Source organism: Gallus gallus, chromosome 15, assembly GCF_016699485.2.
Source record: "Gallus gallus isolate bGalGal1 chromosome 15, bGalGal1.mat.broiler.GRCg7b, whole genome shotgun sequence".
Taxonomy (NCBI): domain Eukaryota; kingdom Metazoa; phylum Chordata; class Aves; order Galliformes; family Phasianidae; genus Gallus; species Gallus gallus.
In genome coordinates this window covers 1,401,897-1,422,237 of record NC_052546.1, presented here as the reverse complement: position 1 = coordinate 1,422,237, position 20,341 = coordinate 1,401,897, and the positions used below count along the sequence as shown (strand labels likewise).

The 20,341-nt window shown below is 41.6% G+C and overlaps 1 protein-coding gene across 13 annotated transcripts in view; it reads right to left on the bottom strand.

Annotated features, from left to right (window-relative positions):
• Positions 1-20,341, bottom strand: part of ZDHHC8 (zinc finger DHHC-type containing 8) — a 96,841-nt gene that overhangs the window by 15,574 nt on the left and 60,926 nt on the right. For 10 of the 13 annotated variants that reach the window (XR_005840008.2, XR_003077775.3, XR_001463188.4 and 7 more), the window contains exons 2-11: positions 17,897-18,018; positions 13,526-13,683; positions 10,700-10,872; positions 9,949-10,051; positions 6,384-6,475; positions 5,108-5,152; positions 4,653-4,785; positions 4,206-4,323; positions 3,390-3,499; positions 791-1,827 (exon numbers count right to left, since the gene is read on the bottom strand). Coding sequence is in view for 4 of the 13 variants with exons in the window: in NM_001038691.2 (NP_001033780.1) it covers positions 791-1,827; positions 3,390-3,499; positions 4,206-4,323; positions 4,653-4,785; positions 5,108-5,152; positions 6,384-6,475; positions 9,949-10,051; positions 10,700-10,872; positions 13,526-13,683; positions 17,897-18,018 (2,091 nt within the window). In the remaining 9 variants the exon portion in view is untranslated. Of the gene's footprint in view, positions 1-790; positions 1,828-3,389; positions 3,500-4,205; positions 4,324-4,652; positions 4,786-5,107; positions 5,153-6,383; positions 6,476-9,948; positions 10,052-10,699; positions 10,873-13,525; positions 13,709-17,452; positions 17,787-17,896; positions 18,022-20,341 lie in introns of those variants that run through there. The other 3 variants (XM_015275256.3, XM_015275257.3, NM_001397885.1) reach the window with 3 other exon arrangements.

Below are 20,341 nucleotides of genomic sequence, written 5' to 3'. Positions count from 1 at the left end.
TAGTGAGCAAAGTGTGATAACAGAATGGCTTTGTTCAGGATGAACAACCACCCCTGTCAGACTGAGTCCCACAGATGCAAAATATTTGAACGTGGAAGCAAGTTGGTTGAAGCCAATGCACTTGATGAAAAGCCACTGAAGTGAGAGAATTCACTTGGCCATCAGATGAGTGGATCAGACCACAGTAATATTTGTTAAAATGCTCGTTTAATCACTTGCTTAGATGCTTTGTTGAACCAAACTAATTGCAAAGTATCTGCAGGAAAGTTTAAATGTTTTCACTGTTGACTTTAACCCAAACCGTGCTTACTTACAGTTAGAAACAGTGCTCTGAAAAAAACACTTCCTAGATAAATATTCAAAGTTAAACAAAATTATGTTGCTCATCTCTGAAAGACATACAAAAAGTGGAGTGTAGAACTTCCTAATCACAGAAGACACATACTGAATCAAGTGAGGAGGCACGCTACGATGCCTGTAATTAAAGAGCATATTCTTGATCAACTCTTTGAAATAATTTCCTTTATGACCTACTGCCAGGGTGAACTGACAACAGGCTTTTCTCAGGAGTCCTTTTAAAACTATACCACTACACCAAAACTTAGTGTGTCTCATCCCCAGGACTCACTAAGATGGGATAAAAGACCTCATGTATGTTCTGGAAGTCCCAGATTAAGAAAAGGTAAAGAGCTTTTCATACTAGCATCTTTCCTGTAGCAGCAGCTGACACATCAAGGGGCATCTCACAAAGAGCCTCTCAGTTCTAAGCAGCACCATAAGCGGTACATACCTTTGTGCTCCCACTGATTGCACCTCTGTAATTTCCACAGTGTTTACAAATGAGATAGCCTTTGGGCCTCCATAAGAGGGTGACCTAGGCATTCCTGTGGGGGACGATGGGACCTGGTGGCCTGGTGATTTGTAGGAGCCATTGCTCACCCTGCCTTGTAGTGCTTGATGCGTCTGGACATTGTTATTGGCTAAATCAGCTTGGAGAGAGGTTGTGGAAGTCCTTGGTGCTCTTGTCATTGCACTTGAGAGCGAAGACACTGAGGACTGCAGTATAGGGTTCCTTGTGCTAAAACTGGTAGCAGCCATCAGATTGTCTCTAGATCCGTATCTCATCGCCATGCTGCGTGGGTCTTCAGAGAGCGTGCTGACTTGCTGAAGGCTGTAAGAGCTAGGGGTGTCATAGACTCCTGAGTCTGCAAACACAGAATCAGGGTGTGAGTGGAGGAGTTTTTCTCTCTCTTCCATCTCTTTCCTTTCCTGAATGGATGCCATAATGGTTTTGGAAAGGTTGTCATAGCGGACTGGAGAGGGGTCTCGCTGATGTGGAGCTGGGCCCCCCAGCACCGGGCTGAAGCTCTGAGGTGGTTGGCGTTGCAGCTCACTCCCCCGTAGATGGCACATTTTGGCTGATAAATATGGTGAGTGGTATCCAACAGAGCTGACTGCAGAATGGGTGACACATTTCCTCCCCGAGGGCGACATAGGATTTAGCAAACTGTCATATGAAAGACTCCCATTTCTGTTCGACAGGGAATTGGGAGAAAAGATGCTTTTGTAAGGAGTGGAAGCCGCCCCTTCAGACTTTATTGGATGAAGGGGCACTTTGTCTGTCCCTCTCCTGCCAGCAGATTTCAGGCTCAGTGATCGTGAATTGATGGCAAAGGAATCTATCTGGAGTGGGGAAGACTGATAGGTCTTGTGAAGGGAGCTCTTCCGGTAGCTGGGGATGTCCAGGCTGGGTTCGGACTGATAATCAAGGCTCCTGCCATCCTCTTCTATCAGAGCCCCCTGGCTGTGTCCCTCCTGCAGGGTGATCTAAAACAGAGGTGAATATGAGAAACAAAAGCTTATAATAGACATGCACAGATTTGCTCTCCATGGGACTGCACAGGAGTTAAAAAAAGTTGGACACCTTCTCTCAGACTCACAGCCTACGACAAAGGTTCATTATGAGGAATCTCTTAACTCCTCAGCACGTGGACAGCACCTCAGAATCAAGGAGTCAGGCACAGTAACTGCTAAACAATATTGACTAATAAGTACGTTAACACACGGACACAATGAGGTAACTTCTAAACTGAAACTCTGTCAAGGTAAATGAGATTGTAATCTGGTAATTATGACCTTGGAAAAGCACTCTGCTTCAACTTTTCCACAAATAGCTCTTGAGTTGAGTGATGTCTGGTTCTGAGTGCTGAGTCAGACACCCATTAGGCTTCATTTCAGCATACTGGCGACCGGCACACTCTTATTCACTTTACTCAGAGATATAAATATTCAGCAATTCTGAATATCAGGTCACAGGTTTTCAAAATCAAGCATCTAAGATTAATTAGAGCAGAGAGGCTCCTTCCCACCATTTAAACAACAAAATAATTTACCTTAGAGAAGGAAACACAGGCCAGTATTTATTTATCTGCATTGAAAACATATAAGACTTCCCTTTGTTTATATTCTAGGAAAAATTGCTTACAGTTCTGTTCACTTAAAAGACCATTATGTGCTAAGAAAATTGTTTCTACTTCTTCTTTAAGGAAGGATTTTTCATGAAGCATAATAAATTGGCTACATCAGCTCAGCAAAGAGTGATTATCAGCCACATGTTTAATCACAAATGCAGTCAATGCAATTTATGCTCTAATTTCTTTTAAAAGGTAAATTATAAAAAAAACCACAACTAGCAAAAATATGTTTCATTCCAAATTTTTCTTTGGTTTCAGTCTTTGAGCTAGAAGATCGGGAACTCTGCAAAACAGCTCACTACCTCTGGAGCATGGTGCTAAATTTGTCTTTCTCTGGAAAAAGTGACAGCCTGTAAAGGAGGAGGAGAGAGAAATGATGCAGCCTGTAAGTGCATTTGTGGTACTTATCCTTGTGCTTTGATCCCTCTCTCTTACCAGCCTTCACCACTCAAAAGCAGAATTACACTGACAGGCTCAAGAACTGATACAGAAGAGATAACACAATATTCCTCACACAAACTACTCTCCTTCCCTCTGTACATTATACGTAGGTATGGCTTGTCAGACGTGTAATCTTCTCAGCTTGCCAAATGAACTCTTTTTTTTTTAATATTTCCACCACAAGTCTACAAACCTCTCTGTATGTGTACCAGTCAGCCTATACTAACATCACCCTTTAAGGCTGAGACTGAAACAGCAACCCCCAGGGTGAACATACCAAACCCAGTTACCAATTCATAACACTGCCTGGCGTCCTGGCTTAATCAGCAGCTGTCCTGGATCCATATTGCATCTATGGCTACGTATCTGATTGAATACCACAAGCTCGCCTTCCAGGCTCTCTGACTTTCTCAGCTTCACATTGTCTGGAATTAATTGGGAACAGATTGTCGCAGGCCACTGCAGCTCACTCACCTGCTCAGCAGCAGCATGGTAGTGGACTTTGGGATTGTTGCTGAAAGCCGGCCGGTACTTGTACATGGCAGGTGTAGGAGGGCTGATCAATTTGGGTGAAAGGCCACTTTCTGGATAAGAATTAAAAACAGACATTATACTGGAATGTGTGGACAGCATACTATCATTCCTAAGCTCTTGCTATCTATGCTACTCTGCAAACTGAGCTCCATTCTGCAAAGAATGGAACCCGTGCTATTTTTGTGATGAATTCCAACAAAATCAACAGAGCCCCATGTAGAAATAACAGTGCCCATGTCCAGAGCAATAATCTAAAGAGAAGAAGAAAAGGTATGTTATACAAAGTGGTATGACATACTTTGGTGAGTAGTATTTTTGCTATATTTCAAATTACTGGCTATTTGGGATCAATTCAGCAAATAGTTTTGTCTGAAGAAAGGAGATTTCTTAAACAGTCTCAAAGCTTTAATCTTCTCATAAATGAAACATCTGTTTCTTATGACTAAGCATTTTATGCTAATATTTCTGATTCCTTACTTCAAAATGACATTTTTCATTGTTAAACTGATCAAAATTTAAGAGGGGGTTTAAAAGAGTTTAAAAACTGCAAAACTGAAATACCCAGCTGGAATGAGGTACTTCAAGTTTTCTTTTCCCTTTTCCCTTCCTGCTGTTAATTCCTCTGGCTCATAGCTTTTGTAAAACAAAGCCCTTCACCCAGACCCCCTTAGTGTTCTGAAAGAATACTATAATGTTTTAAAGAGGGTAAAATATTTTCATATTATTAAAAATAAAACACTGATTATGCAACTATACCTTCACTGGTCCCCAGCTGCCCTTTTAACTCAGAGTATTTGCTTTGATCTCCTTTGGGTGGGAGTGGTGGTTGCACATCCATACCTTTATCCTCCAGACCTTCCAGGCTGATTTTGGACTGCAAATGACCAAAGAATCAATTACTGCCCACAACAAAGACACAAAAAAACCCCACAAGAAAAAAAAAAGAAAGAGGAGAGCAAAGAACTCAAGTTCAGAACTCAACAAGTTCTGAAACACAATTTCTATGGTCCTTTCACTGGACCAGAAACCTTCCTGTCATCTGGAAGCTCTTAACTTTCCTCAAAGTACAACAGCCAATCTGGTGGTTCAAGGGTTCTCACAATATAAGTTAGTTAAAATTAATTCAACAAAGCAATTTCCAGGCTTTAGTTCCATAATGCTCAGGATGCCCTCTTCAGAAGAAGTGCCTAACAGCAGCCTCACCTTGCTCCGGTTGAGGTTGGCTTGGATCCCATTGTCACTGATCTTCACTGTGATCTGTCGTTCAGATAAATCAGGTCTGAGGAAAGGAGGCTTCACGCTCACAGCCAGCTTCTTCTTGGGCTCAACTATGTACCTGGTTAATTGTTCAACAGTTATCATTAAAATAAACTATAACCTAAAAATTAGACATAGAGACAAGACAATCTTCCCACTTGATGCATGATTTAAGGATGTGATAGAATCTACATAAGTAAGCTCCATTTATTTCAGTGGAAGTCAGCCCAAGTAATAATTAAAAAGCAATAAAAAGATCATTGGGGTTTTTAGTAAACAAAAGGAGAGGATGTATTTAAAAAAAAAAAGTTATTTTGGAAGCACTGATGGACAAGAGCACAAATCATGAGAAGAGAGAAGGAGAGGCCTACCACCAAAGGAAGCAAGTTACTAGATCTTACCTAGTTATCATGAAACAGCTTCCCTGCAGTGGAAGGTGGAGGAGACTGGGGGAATAAGACCCAGCGAGTGGGGAATTAATGTGGAGAAGAAGATGTGCTGTCAATTATAGCATACCACATGGTGACTTGCTTCTGTAGTGTGTATAGAGTGTTAACATGAATGGAAGTAAAAGAAACAGGCCTTTAGCAAGCAGCAAATCTAAAGGGAAATGGATGATTTTAGATACTTAATTACTTTCCAGTGGACCGTGACTCTGTAAGTGCAATTTGGCAGTGGCTGTACAACACATATGTAGCACAATACATAAGCTTTCTCTGTTTCATCAAGTGAAAAGAACATTCTAGCAGTGACGGCTCAGTGTCTTTCAGTATGCAGGACAGTTTGAACAGGCCTTGACAAAACACAAAAACACGGCTTTCTAAAAGTCTGAGAATAGCAATAGTGACGTTGCTCACACACCTCTCTTAAGCAGAGTATCTCCCAGCTTCTAAAGTCCAGCTCACTTAAAATATCTTGACATGATTTTTAAGTTTTGGCTATTCCAGTGTCTCCGTTTTAATAAAGGTAACAGACTTTTAGAACTTATTTGTTGCACAGCTAATTAAAAAAAATAAAAATAGATAACAGTACTGAGGTCTGGAATTGCTCAGCATCCTGAAAAGGCCCAAATAAATCTTCTGGCAGTGATATTATTAGTGCGTATACAGGCTAGACAGCTCAGCATCTAGGATATTTATACTCCATTTGATCAACTGCATTAAAATCCTGATTTCAAAATGTGAAGGGATAAATCAATTTCCGCAAAAATAGAAAGCCATAAATAAAATCCTAGGTTCTACAATGTAGACCTGGTTGGAAATCTGTTTTATGATAATGAAAGCGACAGTGAGATTGAAAACCACAGCTGCCTTAAATTAGATTCAAGTCTCAAGGGGAAATGCTGATTTTAGATTCCTTCTTCGTGTCCGGTAGGCTAGAATTCCTCACCTATACTTGGACATTGACTGTACAGTGCAAAAGTCATGCTGGAAGTATGGTAACATACTGAAAGTTGTTACTGAAAGTCACTGGATGAACAAGTTGGTGAGACAAGGCTATCAGCTCTAGATATAACCCGACTTGCTCATTCCGAATACCTATTTCTGGCATGAGGATTACAAATTATATGAAGAAAGCAACTGCTTGGGCAGATTACAGCTATGCAACAGTGAAGCTGCAACCACAGCTACCTCTTTCCCAGCAATTTCTCCACCTCCCTTACTCCCTTTCTCTTACCTGGGAGCCAAAGGACTGCAGAGCACGTGTTCCACATTTCCGCAGCATCCTCGGGTAAAAGGATTCACTCCCCCTCGAAATTTACCTGTCACCTGGAAACATATTCAGGTCAGTGCTCAAATTCTGGTTTCATAAAAGTAATTGCCTAACCTTTAGAAAGGCAAGGACAAGTATGCCTTGTTCAAACAATACTGTCTTGCCCAAACAGGAGACTGCTGTTCTTTGAATGCCACACTTTTTCCCCCTGCTCTGACACACCCCTCCACCAGCTACCATGCACAGCAGCGAAAGAGCCTTTCCCATGAGCATCATGAGCTCAATATGAGTGCATTTCAAAGCTGCTGTGTTCACCTCTCCGTGCTGTTCCTGCATGAGTTGTGCCTGCTGTCAGCCAGACATCCTGTGTTGGTCTCTTTCCTTCCCTGGTAACCTCCACCCCTCTACTCTGCTAAGTCCCCTCCAAACAAAAAGGAATGACAGGTCTTAATGCTGGATGAGATCAATGTTTCTGCCAAATCATCCTCCTCCCCCTGGCAGCAATCAGCATGAACCACTGTCTCATGGGGGAGGGTGCCAGCAACTCCCCAGTTAGTACTGTACTTACTTGGAAATTAGCTACTTTAATAAAAGTCAACTCTTATTAGACTGGCAGGATGTAGTCAAAGCTTCATAAACACTATAAAGGGTTTGTACTTAGCAGGCAGATACTTGAAAGTAACCATATGGGGATAAATACCAATAAAGCCAGAGAGATTAATCGTGGTTGCCAATAAAAGCATTATGTTGCTTTTTGCAAGTAATGCATTTTAATCAACTCACAGTCCTGATCTAGCACGAAGTTTAAAGAGTACCAGAAATACTTTAATTACTTGCACATAAAATAACAATGATTAAATGATTTTGCAATATATTATACTGGCCTATTTGATATTACATAAAACTCTTTAAAAGGCCAAGAGAGACATGCTGAAAGTTGGAAGAGTAACCTGACGACTAAAGCACAGACCTGCACATCTGGCACATCAGCATTCATTCCTGGGCTTAAGCTAACTAGCTGCCAGATGCTGGCAAAGCACTTCATATCTCTTTGTTCAGCTTCTCAAACACAACACGAAAATAAAATTTCTCTAACTCACAAATCACATTACTAATTATAGCCATTTGGTTTCCAAAGTAGAAGGGCTGCTTTGAAAGCAATGCCTCCTATTTTACGATGTTGGCCCATGACATCAGAGGCGGCTGTTGGTGGTATGGCAGCAGAGGTTGAACCTTCCCACCAATATCCTGTTATGTTTTGTTGCTGTGTGACAGATGGCAGCAGAGGGGCACTGTGACAGAATGGTGTCTGACATGGGACTGTGTGTGGAGTGAAGGTGTGTCACTGAACTCCTCCACGTGGAAAAAATGGCACCCACTGACATTCATCGATACTTGCTGAATGTTGATGGAAACCCAGAAGTGGCTGTGAGCACAGTGAGGGGTGGGTGGTGAATTTCAGCAGTGGTGACAGTGACAGTGGGTCACCTCCACTGGTGCAGACTTTTTTGAGTGCAGCATGCAGACTTGTTCACTGCAGGCAAAAATGCACAGCTAATCGTGGTGACTGTGTTGAGAAAGAGTGTTTTGTAGCTGAGAATTTGGTAGAGCAAATGACGTTACTGTGCTCTTCACATCTGTTGCAGTTTCCACGGAAATAAATAGCAGGCATTACTTTCAGAGCAACCAACAGACTTTGAGATGCAGATGGAAAGCGATCTTGGAAGGAAAGGTATTTATTTACTCTATCCAGAAACTAAAAATACCAGGCTATGAGCAGATGTTGGTTATTTTGGTTCCATAAAATACTTTCAGAGGTATTCAGAAAGCACACAAGATCTATGTTCAGCCACTATGCACTCCTAAATCACAATCTGTCTTCTATGAATGCTCAAAACCTATGAGCTCTGCAATGAATGGACACCAAGAATGCACAGTAAAACACCACATGTCTGCACCACTGGCCTCCAAAAATGTCATGGGAAAGGGGATAAGTGTGCTGAGCGAACTGTAACCAGAGACTTGACTGCAGATAACTAATAGTGTCAGAAAAGAAAACCAATACTAAGACTACAGAAGAAAATTGAATGTTTTAAAACAGTGGCAAAGCCTGAAGCAGATCTCTTATCTATCACTGCTAGTCTGTGGTCCTAATCACTTAGATAAGAGAGGTATCTGAAGGTTGTGAACACCTATCCTCTGGTTACAGCTCTGCAGTACATATGACTGCACAGAAATTAAGACAGTGTAATATTTGATTTTCACCTAGGATGCCTTTTCCAATAGTTACTTCAACTAAATTAGATGCAAAATTCTCAACTTGTACACATGTCAATATAACTAAAAATAGAATAATTTTTTGTTTGTTTTCTAAGTTTTCAAAAAATTTTTTCCTTCTTCCTCAGCCTCAAATTTCCATGGACAATTTTAACCCCTGCACAGAAACAAGCCTCAGAGAGAACATGATTTGGGATAAGAGACTAAAATGCCTTGGGTTTCATGTTACTATTGTTAGCACTATCAAACTTAATACATGGCCAAAATCAGTTTTAAAATTAAGACACGCTGACTCTGAGAAAGACTAAGATAGGCACAGCAAAGCATTTAAGGATTTTCAGCTACAGCAAGCCTGCTTTGTTCAAAGGCCATGTAAGGCAACAATTCAGGATGACTTCAGATTCTTTGCCTATGTTAACTTCTCACACTATTCATGGATTTTATGCATGGTTTTATTGTCTCTTGCAGGATAGGAAACAATCTCATCTCAGTGTACAAAGCCTCAGACAGCTTACTGGCATGCTGCATGCCCCAGCTGAGCTACTCCTTACAAATGGCAGAGGCATGCTATGGATCCCCTGACTACATCTCTATCACCTGTTGCGTGCTATCAATGTATGCACACGTATATATGCAGGCCCCACACAGTGTCTGAACATTATACATGTGAGTAACTGCAAGGGAACTGAAGTTTTACAGGTTTTTTGGCACAAGATGCAGCGTCAGCACTTGGTTTGGAGAAGCAAAACAAGTTAGCTCCAATAGCCTGTGTGTGTGCGCGTGCACATAGACATGAGAACAAGGGAGACAAAGAGAGAGAGAGACAGAGCTAGCTCAGACCTTATTAAGAGCATGTGGGTTGGCTGGGGGAGTTCAAAATATCAGGAGATAGGGCAAAGACTTGATTAAATCTTTTCCTTTCTTTCTTTTGTTCAGTCTCATGATTTGTTCAGTCTGACTCATAAAGTTTGAACTTCTGGAGTTGGCAGTACTCACCACATAAACCCGATTTCAAGGACGTGAATAGATTTTAAATGGTAAATAAGTCTTTGTGGCTAGGAGAAGGGTGACATCTGAGCTTGTAGTGCATTCAAGAAAGAAAGTGAAAATGAAAAAGGAGGCAAAGTTCCTAGATCCTTGCAAAACCCCCAAGAAGAGTGTTATTTTTTTTTATTTGTCCAAGCTGACTTGCTGGCTTTTCTTTCCAAATCAACATCTTAGCTACAAACACAGAGAGAAGACTGTTTCTTACCTGCTCGTTGGTTGTGCGTCCTCGCGCCACTAGAACAATATGGAAACCAGTGAGACCAATGACTGGAATAAAGAATAACCCAGCCACACACATGACAGCCATTCTGTGCCCAAGAGTTAAAGAAACTGGAGTGAGTGAAGGGAAAATGAAACTATGAAGAACAAGGATAGGAAAAGGAGAAAAAATCTTGGAAATAGGGAGCATGTTTATCATCTTCAATTAGGCTAATCAAATTTCACCTTAAGTCCATCTATTCCTTATCACTGAGATTGTTAAAAAATAAAGTGAACTCACTGATCCTGGCTTCAACCATCTTGTGAAGTCTGTTCTGTGCTAAACTATCAAAGGGAGTCGCAATCCTCAGGGCCAGGCGTTAGTGTATTACACTGCCATGAAGCTGAAATACCTCCAAGGCAAACAATACTGTATCATATGCTTAAATACAGTAAGGAGTACTCAACTGTGTAGAGTCACACCCAATTGGAAGTAAAATTCAGGGAGGCACTGTATCTTTCTGCTGTGTGCCTTAGTGATGACTGTGATAGACAAAAGATCAGACACAGTACTGGGGGTAACCACAGGTCAGATGAGTAGAGAGGAAGAATCAACCTAAGCATTTACAGGTGAGGAGCAATAGGAATCAGGAGAGGAGTAAACCTGCACCAGTTCCAGGAAGACAAACCTTCATATCCACTCTTTCACATTTTCCTCTAGGCCACCTTGTGTCTCCGAAGACCAAGAAGAAGGATACGTAATGGTGGTATGAGCTGCTCCCAGCTTCTCCATGTGGTTCAATACGAAAATCAGGCCAAAGGTGAATACTCCAACCATGTGCGTACTTAAGGACAGCAAGAAGAGAAAAAAATAGCGATAGTTCCTCCGTCCTATGCAATTGTTGACCCATGGGCAGTGATGGTCAAAGTCCTTGTAAAGAAAGGGAGAGACAGGGAACAATATCCAAACAGTGAAAGGAAATAGCTTTTCTTAAGAGGTAAATCTGAACTGTTGTCATGTAAAATCACATCTAACTAGTTCTGAAGCTTTACAAACCAGGTACACTCCCTTTATAAGGCTCTTCTTAGCATCAAATGGTTTCTTTATACATGAATGGAGAGGTACTTGAGAGTTCATAGAGTTAAGAGAACACATCGCAACATAAAACAGGCTTTTTATTCGCTGGCAGCAGATGCACTGATTTTTTTTTAATCATCCATCACATGAGGAGTCAATTACAATGAAGCTATCATACCCTATAATATTCTGAAGATGCAGTATTGGCTGTAGAATTATCTCCCCAACATTTCTGTATTTATATGTAGCTGAACTTTAAATAGTGAGCCGCAAGAAAAGTACTTTTCCACCAAGCAGGTCCCCAAAACCTTCATATTTGTAAGTTTTGCCCAATGTAATTACCAAAACTTCACTAAATAAAAGAAATCGATCAGTTTTCTCACAGCACATCAGAAAATGCCAGAGGTGATTTAATAAGGATCACTTCAGGCTATGCTTGAAATGCTGACCCGGCATATGTCTATGGTGCGAATCTGGTTGTACACTGCCTAAAATATCTACAGATTATGAACCTATATAAATACCCACTGTGGACACTTCAGTAAAGAAAAAAAATCTGACTACTTTTGTCATGGATTTATTTTTTAGTCCATCTGGTCACAGCAGGCTTCAGGTTTCAACTGATTTTATTTCTGCAAGCGTTGTCATTTTTTGTTGTTAGGTTATTTTTATCAAACTGGCTCAAAAGTTTTATATTCAGGCTAAGAACTTTCATAGTACCTTCTAGACTGAAAGATAAAAGAGGTGAATTCCAACCCTGAATGGGTCCCACATTGAAAAGCCAGCAGTCACTCTTATCACTGTCTTCAAGCTCTTGTAGAATAGACAGGTGAATAGAAATAAACATCACAAGGATCAATAAAGTATGCTGTTTAAGATCACCATTCATTGATTCAGAAGTTATTAATGCTTTCTGCCTCTATTTCTTCACAGCAATCATAATTTAATTATACAAGCAGAGTTTCACTCTTGTCTGCCAGAAGAATAAGAAGCATTGAACTAGTCTGACTATCAATAAATCTTCCTGGGAAGTAGGCAGTCCCCTTGCATTCCACTGGTTTATTTGGGTTACTTTGGATTCTCTCTCATTTTCATTGCTGCTGCAGAACTGCCTCCCCTGGAGGCCCCATGGCAGCATGAAATCTCAAGTGTTTGTACCACTGAGTTTTGGGCAATCTTTTCCTGAGAAAAAGTCATTTCTTGAAAAAGGATTTTTATGCTAAGCCACTGGGGAGAGGAGAAGAAAGAAATTCCATGGGATAATTGAGAAGTGAGCATCATCTAAGCAGTCCTTAGAATCTAGAAATAGTGAAAACATTTGTTTTAAAACTAGGAATATATGAGCCAGGTTTTCTCCAAAAAAATTCACCTCTATTTAACAGCACACAGCAGTCTAATGGAATTGTGTGACAACAAACAAATAGTTGTGGCTATTCTCCTCCACCCAGGGACGTCAGTAGATCCTTACTCTCCATCTTCTCAGATCCAGCATCCTCCTTAAGTATTTTCTCCTGAAGGAGAAAATCATTGACGAGATAAACCCCGTCAGCCTTTTTCACACAAGTAACTGTGCTGCTTTCCTTGGGACTATTCCCTTGCTTTTGGCAAAGAGGATTAGGACAAAGATGGCATGTACAGCATTCTAGCTGATACCAGTATTTTTTGCTTTCTGATTAGCAGTCCCTTTCATTTTAATGGCACAGCTGAATATATTTTAGACACATTAAAAAAATCACATTTCTATTTGGAAAAAAAAAAAAAAAAGACCTTGCATCAGAAATGATCCTTAACAAGTGGAATTTTTAGCTTAGCAATAGAAACTGCCCCCAGGCAACACAAGTACTGTGGATACAGCACTCTGTACTTAGAATTTTAGGAGATGTCTATAGGCCAAAAGCACTCCTTACTGTTTGGGTGTTATTTTTAAATATCCTGTAATAACCAAGACCTCAGGGTTATTAAGAAACATGAAAGCCCCGTAATTCAGAGGGACTAACATTAGAAGCATGACTGAGTTCATGCTCCAAGCTGAGGTGTTGATGTAAACGTAGAGCCCTTCCACTGAGTGCAGAACTACACACAGAATTCTGACTTCGATTTCCACACATCCCCAATGATCTTATGGCTCATCACTTAATTTCGAACAAACTGGTGCCTTCATTGGTGGACAAACACACAAGTGAGAATAGTTCACCCTGGACCCCGATCCCATTCACCATGATCCCTAAGCTACCTCCAGGAAGACACAGCCAGGATTATAAACTTTTTAACCTAATAACCATTAGCAACAAAGCTGACATCAAACAATATTGCATATGTAACATACACCATAATAAAAGGCTGTGCTTGAAATGGTACTGATCAGTAGAAGACCACCACCAAGGTTAGAGATGGAAACTTCCAAGAATTGAAATACTGGGGGAAGGACCCAACTGCACATTTCCAGTAGTACATATGTGCAACTCCATCACTGGGCCAAAGTCAACACAATCATCAGCACTGTTACCTCAACACAGTTGTCACAGACACTGCAGTGAGAGCAGCGTGGAGGACGGTAGAAGTGGCAGGTGGCACACCATTTCATCCGTACTTGGATTCCTTTAATCTCCACATTCTTGTAGAGTGGAGCTCGGAAGTCATCATCTTTATCTTCATCTTCATCTGCTGCTCAATGCAAAACTAAAAGTTACTGGAAATAACAGAAAGTAATGATAAAATATCTAATCCAGTCAGTGCCTTGGATACAGGGGCACTGCATGTGCTCTTGGGCTTGTCAGAGAAACAGACAGTGGTGGAAGTGATGGACTGTCAGAACAGGTTGTCCTGGCTGCTGAACATATCAGTGATCTGGGCTTGTTTCTGCACCCGAGGCAACACTCCCATGGGAGCACCAGGCAGCCAGTCCAGAGCCTGGACAAAGAGAAGTGTTTGAGCCTTATCTTAGCCAGCAGTTACAGGCAGAATGCATGGGATGAGATGCAGACTAGAGTCAAAGAGGAGACGGAAATCAAGAAATCATTCAAGCCCCTTGTGAGACATTCTGCTGTGGGCATTTAAGATTAATTCAGTGCTAGCTTACCAGCACATAAACAACAAGAAATTACATTAAGAGATATTAAAATAAAGTTTTGTTAGCTCAAACCTCCAAATCAACCCAGCTGACCCCAGCTGATAATTTGTCAAGCACTCCAGTGCCAGCCCACCACCATCCCAAAGTCCTTTTGCTCCTGGGAACTTGATGCCACAGTGAGAAGCAATCTGTGTGCCTGCAATGAGCCCAGGCACCAGTGTCTGCTTCCTTATAGCATATCTCCTGCTCACTTCTTCATAGCATACCCTGAATATTCTTACTTTAGTAGCAGTACAAAACTGGGATGATCTCACTTCTCTCACAGGCAGTACAATCTAGTGATTTGGTCATCAAGTCCTGTATTCCGTTTTTCTCACTCTGTGACCTTAGCATAAGTTATTTAGCCTCTCTTTGCCACTAGTAAGATGGGGAGGACAATACGGCAGTCATCTTATTAATGACAACCCAGTGGGTGGATGGCTTATCGTCTCAACTAAGTGCTGCCCTGTTTAAAAAAAGAGGCCATTTAAAAATAAATGCAAAAAATAAAAGCCAGTCTAGAATGGACAAATGCATCTTGGGAAGAAAAGGAAAGAATGGTGTTCACAAAAGCTCACCTTTTATTCCAGGTTCCTGTAATCTTTATTTGTTGCCTTTTGACAGAGAATACGCAAGTAGTTAAACTCTACTTAACACCTGGTTAAACACTGCAGTGCAGCTGGCATTGACAGACTCCAAATTAGGTGGAAATTGATGATATTATCCCAGTGGGGCATCAATAACTGTCATGTTGTTCTATATTAAATCTTCTCTAAATGCGTTAGCCCTACTAAAATGATCAAATTTCTACCAACTTCACAACGAGCTCTTCCCTTCACTTAGATGAGTCTGGGATCTGGCTCAGCTACAATATTTACCTTGCAAGAATATTCTCTGGATTAATGTTTGTGCATGGAAGCAGACTGCTGTACTGGCACTGCTCCCTACAATTTTCCTTCATAAACCATCAGTGACAGTCAGTGGGAGCCACATTCTAAATCCCTTGGGGCACTTCTATTAATACAATCTTTGGGTTCTTTAACGCTTCAAATCAGTCCATGCTGTGCAATACATGTGTGGGCATAGGAAAACAAGACACGAGAGTGGTCACACCATTTAAACACTTTTAAAATTCTGACTATGCAGTCAAAAAGTCAGTAAGTTGTACATACCTACCTACAGTGGTATATGCTTGTATAAACACATCAGTCTAGCAGAACTGACACACAATTGAGGAGTATTTATAGAACATTCACATAAAAATACTGGAAGTCAGTTTGTAGTTGGTATTTATAATTAGCCAGCAACAAACATCAGCAAACTCCATTCAGACTGTAAATCAGATTTGTCAGGGCAGTCTCAATTTCAGCGACTTCCCTTTCTTGTTCATTTTAGTGTATTACTGGCAGCTCACTTGCACAGAGTGAGTCCTGGTTCATACCAGGATCATTCAGAGAGCCAGCAAATTAAAAAAAAAGAATCAATAAATGAGTAACAGATCTAGGAGGTTAATTCAAGCCTTGTTCAGTAATACAAGAAAAAGGTAGGTTTACTTCCCCCATGCCAGAGAACCTGTAAGCTCATAAAATACAGCTAGAGATGTCCTTATTACCAGCTTTAGGTGATCTGAGCACAAGACGACATTGCTAGAGGGTGGTACCTTACTGCTCAGATTCTCTCAGTATTTTTCGCTGACAAAAGGCAACCAAATCTGGTTTTATAACACATCTCATATCCTGTGATTTCTTAAGACTCTGTTTTTTCATTGCTTTTATATTATTGTTTTTAAAGTGAATTTGTAACTATCAGAAATGTGCTAAAAAGCTTGAAAACCAAGATTAAATCTGTAAATTCAACAGCAGAAAGCAAATAGATCCATCGTGTATCATTTTAAATCACTCCCACAGTTTTTGAACTCCTTGGGTTGCAGCTCTGTGGGTGGCGTGGGGTGGTGATAGCTTTTTTAGCATGAACACTTATGATCTGAAATAACATCTGCTCCTCTTTCCTCCCAGCACTGGTATTTATAGTCTTTCCCATCTTTTCCTTATCAGATTGCTTCCTTCACACATCTACACTTTTACCCCCTCATTTTCTTTAAGTATGACTCCCATCTCTTCTTGCATTTTCCCTACTCCCAACCTCTTCCAGACCAAGTATGTGCATGGCACAGGGAGATAAGCCTGCGGCCACAAGTGAACAGACAGGGATGGAAGAAAGGCAAGCTGTAGGGCACTCCTTTTGCTTTGCTCCTGACTTCTCTGTGTTAAGGGAAGTGGAAATTAAAAGAAGTTGATGAGAATTAATTGATGGTTGGACTAGATGATCTTAGCAGTCTTTCCCAACCTTAATGATGCTATGAATATTTCAAAGTTTTCATTTGATCTCCATATCCTTTTCTCCTTTAAATGCAAAGACAAAACTAAAGAGCTTGTTGGCAAGAGGAAGTTAGAGAAGTCTAAAGGAAGGCATGAATTTACAACAGGCTCAGTCCTGATCACACTAGGGCACAGTAAGTGTCCGTCAGCAAGCTCCTCTTTGAGGAAACCATACTGTACAAAGATATTAGATTCCCAAACCGAGATATTCAAAACTGAACAACATTGTTTCAGCTCTCCTCCTACTGAAGGCAAAGAGCATGGATGCCATCAATAACTCACACTCACAGCATATTCAAGTGTGGTTATGTCTGATGAGAGGGAGGAATTGAAAGATGCAGGAAACTAGATAAAAGCTCTATGTGCTTACGTTTTTGAAAATCTCACTAGTACACATTTGTACCTTTATGCAAATCATCCTGCACAAATGAATGAATGCTGCCTCTACACACAATTGTTTCCTTTACTGGAGTGCTGCAGTAATTGCTCAGGGGTTCAAAGGGCTCAGCTGGAGGGAAGGGCAGCAGATGCTCATCATTATGCCCTGCTACCTGGAGAAACCTGGCACTCACTATTCAGGGAAGCTGTCAGGACAGGTACTTTGCTCTTGTCAGGTGCAATGGCAATTCAAAACAGCTTTTACATTCACAGAATAGAGGTAGGCAAGAACACCTTGCAAAGAGCACAGATCCACTGGTTTGGCAAGACTGCTCAGAGCAGTCTCTGATGCAAACTGCATGAGAATAACTATTGGAAGACAGATGAAATGAGGTGATAATTCTCTCATTAAGTTGTGTTAAAAGAGAGAGCTCCTCTGTGGTTCCCATTACATGAGCAGAGAGATCTTTATCCTACTTAATCAGCTGTGCATCCATATTAATTTAAGCAGGGATATTTTTTAAATGTATACATTTTTAAACACTCTAAAGCAAGCCTTAATCATTACCTTTTCTAGCATTCAATGCTTACACATTTGTTTTAAGACTTTTTGGAAGGAAAGTCTGCTTTGATGAAGGTGTTTCAGAAAGTTCAGCCTCTCCTCTCCACTACATTCAACTTCCTATTGTGAAGACAGCGACTTAAATCCAACATGCCAGCATGACACAGGGATGGCAACTGGAATCACATCAGTCAGGAGAGCTGCTCAAAGGAGAACGATGCTGTGCAGCGCTGTACCCTCAACTGCCAGCCCCAGCGAGTGCAAGGACAACTGACACCTCCCAGCTCGGAAGCTGGGAAGTCTCAGAAGCTCTTCACTACTATATCACCTCTACTGCCAGCTGAGGGTAAAAGATAATACATAAACAGATTAAAAATGTAAAAAGAAAGATTGTCAGAGAAAAGAAAGGGGGGAAGGGGGGGGGCACCCACCAGTCCCATTTTCTGTTACCTCGTGGAAAAACTCCAGGGTCCATGAAAGTTGCCATGCTGAAGTTTGCCAGCACAAACAAGAACACGAGCCCATTGTACACCGGGATGGCTGGGGAGATGGCTTTTGTTAGCCAGGGGCACCTGTGGAGGAGAAAAGTCATAGGTGAGGACTCTTTTGGCTGTATCGAGCTGTTTTTTCCCATTCACCACCATCACAAAAGCAGTCTCATCCGCTCTCCGCCAGCCATTCAGCAAGGCTGGATTCACAATTTAACATCAGAAATTTCAGTTGCCAGTTTCAGCAATTTACAGTACGCTGCAGCCACCCTTTGTAAAGATGCTTTGTTCCCCAGCACAGAAAGCACCAGCTGCTCACATGGCTTGTGGGGCTTTGCGACCCTATTGCTTTATTTGCAACCTGGCATTTTGCTTCTCTGTGTAAAAGCTGCATTCTATTGTTGCAGTTCTGTTTATCGTGTACATTGCCTGGTTACAGACAGTGCTCGGTTCTCAACTGGCAGAAAGCAAAACAGGATTCTTACACCCTCGATCACCACAGTAGGTACAATGCAAAGGACATTCACATCCCACAGCATCTTCCTGAGTGGTTTCCAACTCCAATAACAGGCAAAACCAACACCACAAAACCTCTCCCTGGTGGAAATCTGGTTGGAGCATGAGCTCTGCAAGTGGCTGCAGCACCTGGGAATGCCAGAAGGAAAGTGAATGGGAACTGCCATGGGAGTACTGTTCCAAAACACTAAAAGACACAGCACATCCAGCACACGTAACTGGGTGGGGCAAAAGGACAAGGAGAGAAACAAGGGGACTTTGGAAAGAGCATGGAGAAACGTCTGTTAGTTACGGGACAGTTGCTCTAACTGCAATGATCATTTCCCACTGCAGAGGAGGGCAGGACCAAGACAGGTAACTGGATCCAATAAAATGCAGCATTTACTCACTCAGCCATTTACAGCCTCTCTAAAGCTCACTGCTAAGCACTACAGCAAACTTATTTCTCTTTCAGTTCCCACCTGCCCTACCAGCAGGGACCTTGGCAAACTGCTCAAGCCAGTCAGCAGCAGCACCTTGCCACCATATGCATAAACCAAGCATTCCAGATCACATTCTGCCTGAGTTACATCTACAGCTGAATCAGGCTGTCTGCCAGGCTGAAGCCTGCAGAGAGAAAAAAAACCAACAACACACACCCAACATTCTCCCAAAACTAATTTGCACTGCTTGTGCTACTGATGTGCTGTTTTGAACAGCTGAGAATGGTGTTACTGACCTTGAAGAGACACTGTTAAACACATGTACTCTTGTGGCCAGCATTGGAAGGACACCACATTTTCTCCCTTTGTGAGCAGGCAGGAAGAGATTTTTTCTTACAGATAGCTGCTAATTCACAGAAAGATTACATGAGAGACTCCCTCAGATGATTAATGTAAGGAAGAGTTAATGTCCTCATTTGTTATTTCTCTTGTCGTGCTCCCAACAAATACATCAAAATACTATGAAAAACTTGAGCCATAAGCTAAACTAAACAGCTCATTTAATGGGTAAATAGTGTGTCTGAAAATACTTCATGGAAGCTGAAATAAAGGATAGAGTGAGTCACTGTATGTACTAGCCAGAAGGTCTGTGCACCATCCTTCCATTTTTTCTTCCCAGAATGTTTATGCAGTATAAGGTATTACATAAAATTTTAGATGGGTCAGAAGAGGCCTCATTTGTAAACTGGGCTGATCGATAAAAACAGATGTGAGACCAAGTCCTGACTCATAACTGTAAAATGGTCTGAAAGAGAAAATCAAACTGCTCATAGGACTCACATAACGTGAGGCATCCTCTCCAACCTTCTCCTCTAATGCGCACACAGTTTTAGCCAAAGTAACAGAAATTGTAATCCACGTCTGGCAGGCTGGTTTCATTGCTAACCCATCAGGCAAAACTGGCATCCGACCTTCTGTACTCTGCCTTGAGAAGGAAGCTGCAGAAAGGTCTGGACAGGCCCCACAGTGAGCCTACGTCGTGTATTTCCTCCTCTGGGAGAGCTGCCTCCTGCAGCAATAATGCTCATCTCTGGGACAAACCTAGACGAACTTTTCATAGGCTTTTCTTAACAGAAGCTGTTACAAATTCAGATAAACACCACATGGACTCAAAGCTTTCTCTGGTTGGCTGACAAACCCAAGCTTTCAGGAGGCTATGGTTTTTGTGTCACCAGCTCATCTCACCATGGAATCACACAGTTGAAGAAACAGCCCTTTGCACTTGCTGGAGCAGCTGGAGAACCGCCATCATTGCAGGACTCAAAGGCAATGTCCATGGAAAAGGTAAGTGATGGGACCAACACGGGGTGTGTGCAGGGACTTGCCTGTGTCCCAGCAGCTACACCTGCCTCACCTGGTGCATCTACAGCTCCAAAGACACTCTGCTCCGCACGGGCGGTGCTCCTCAC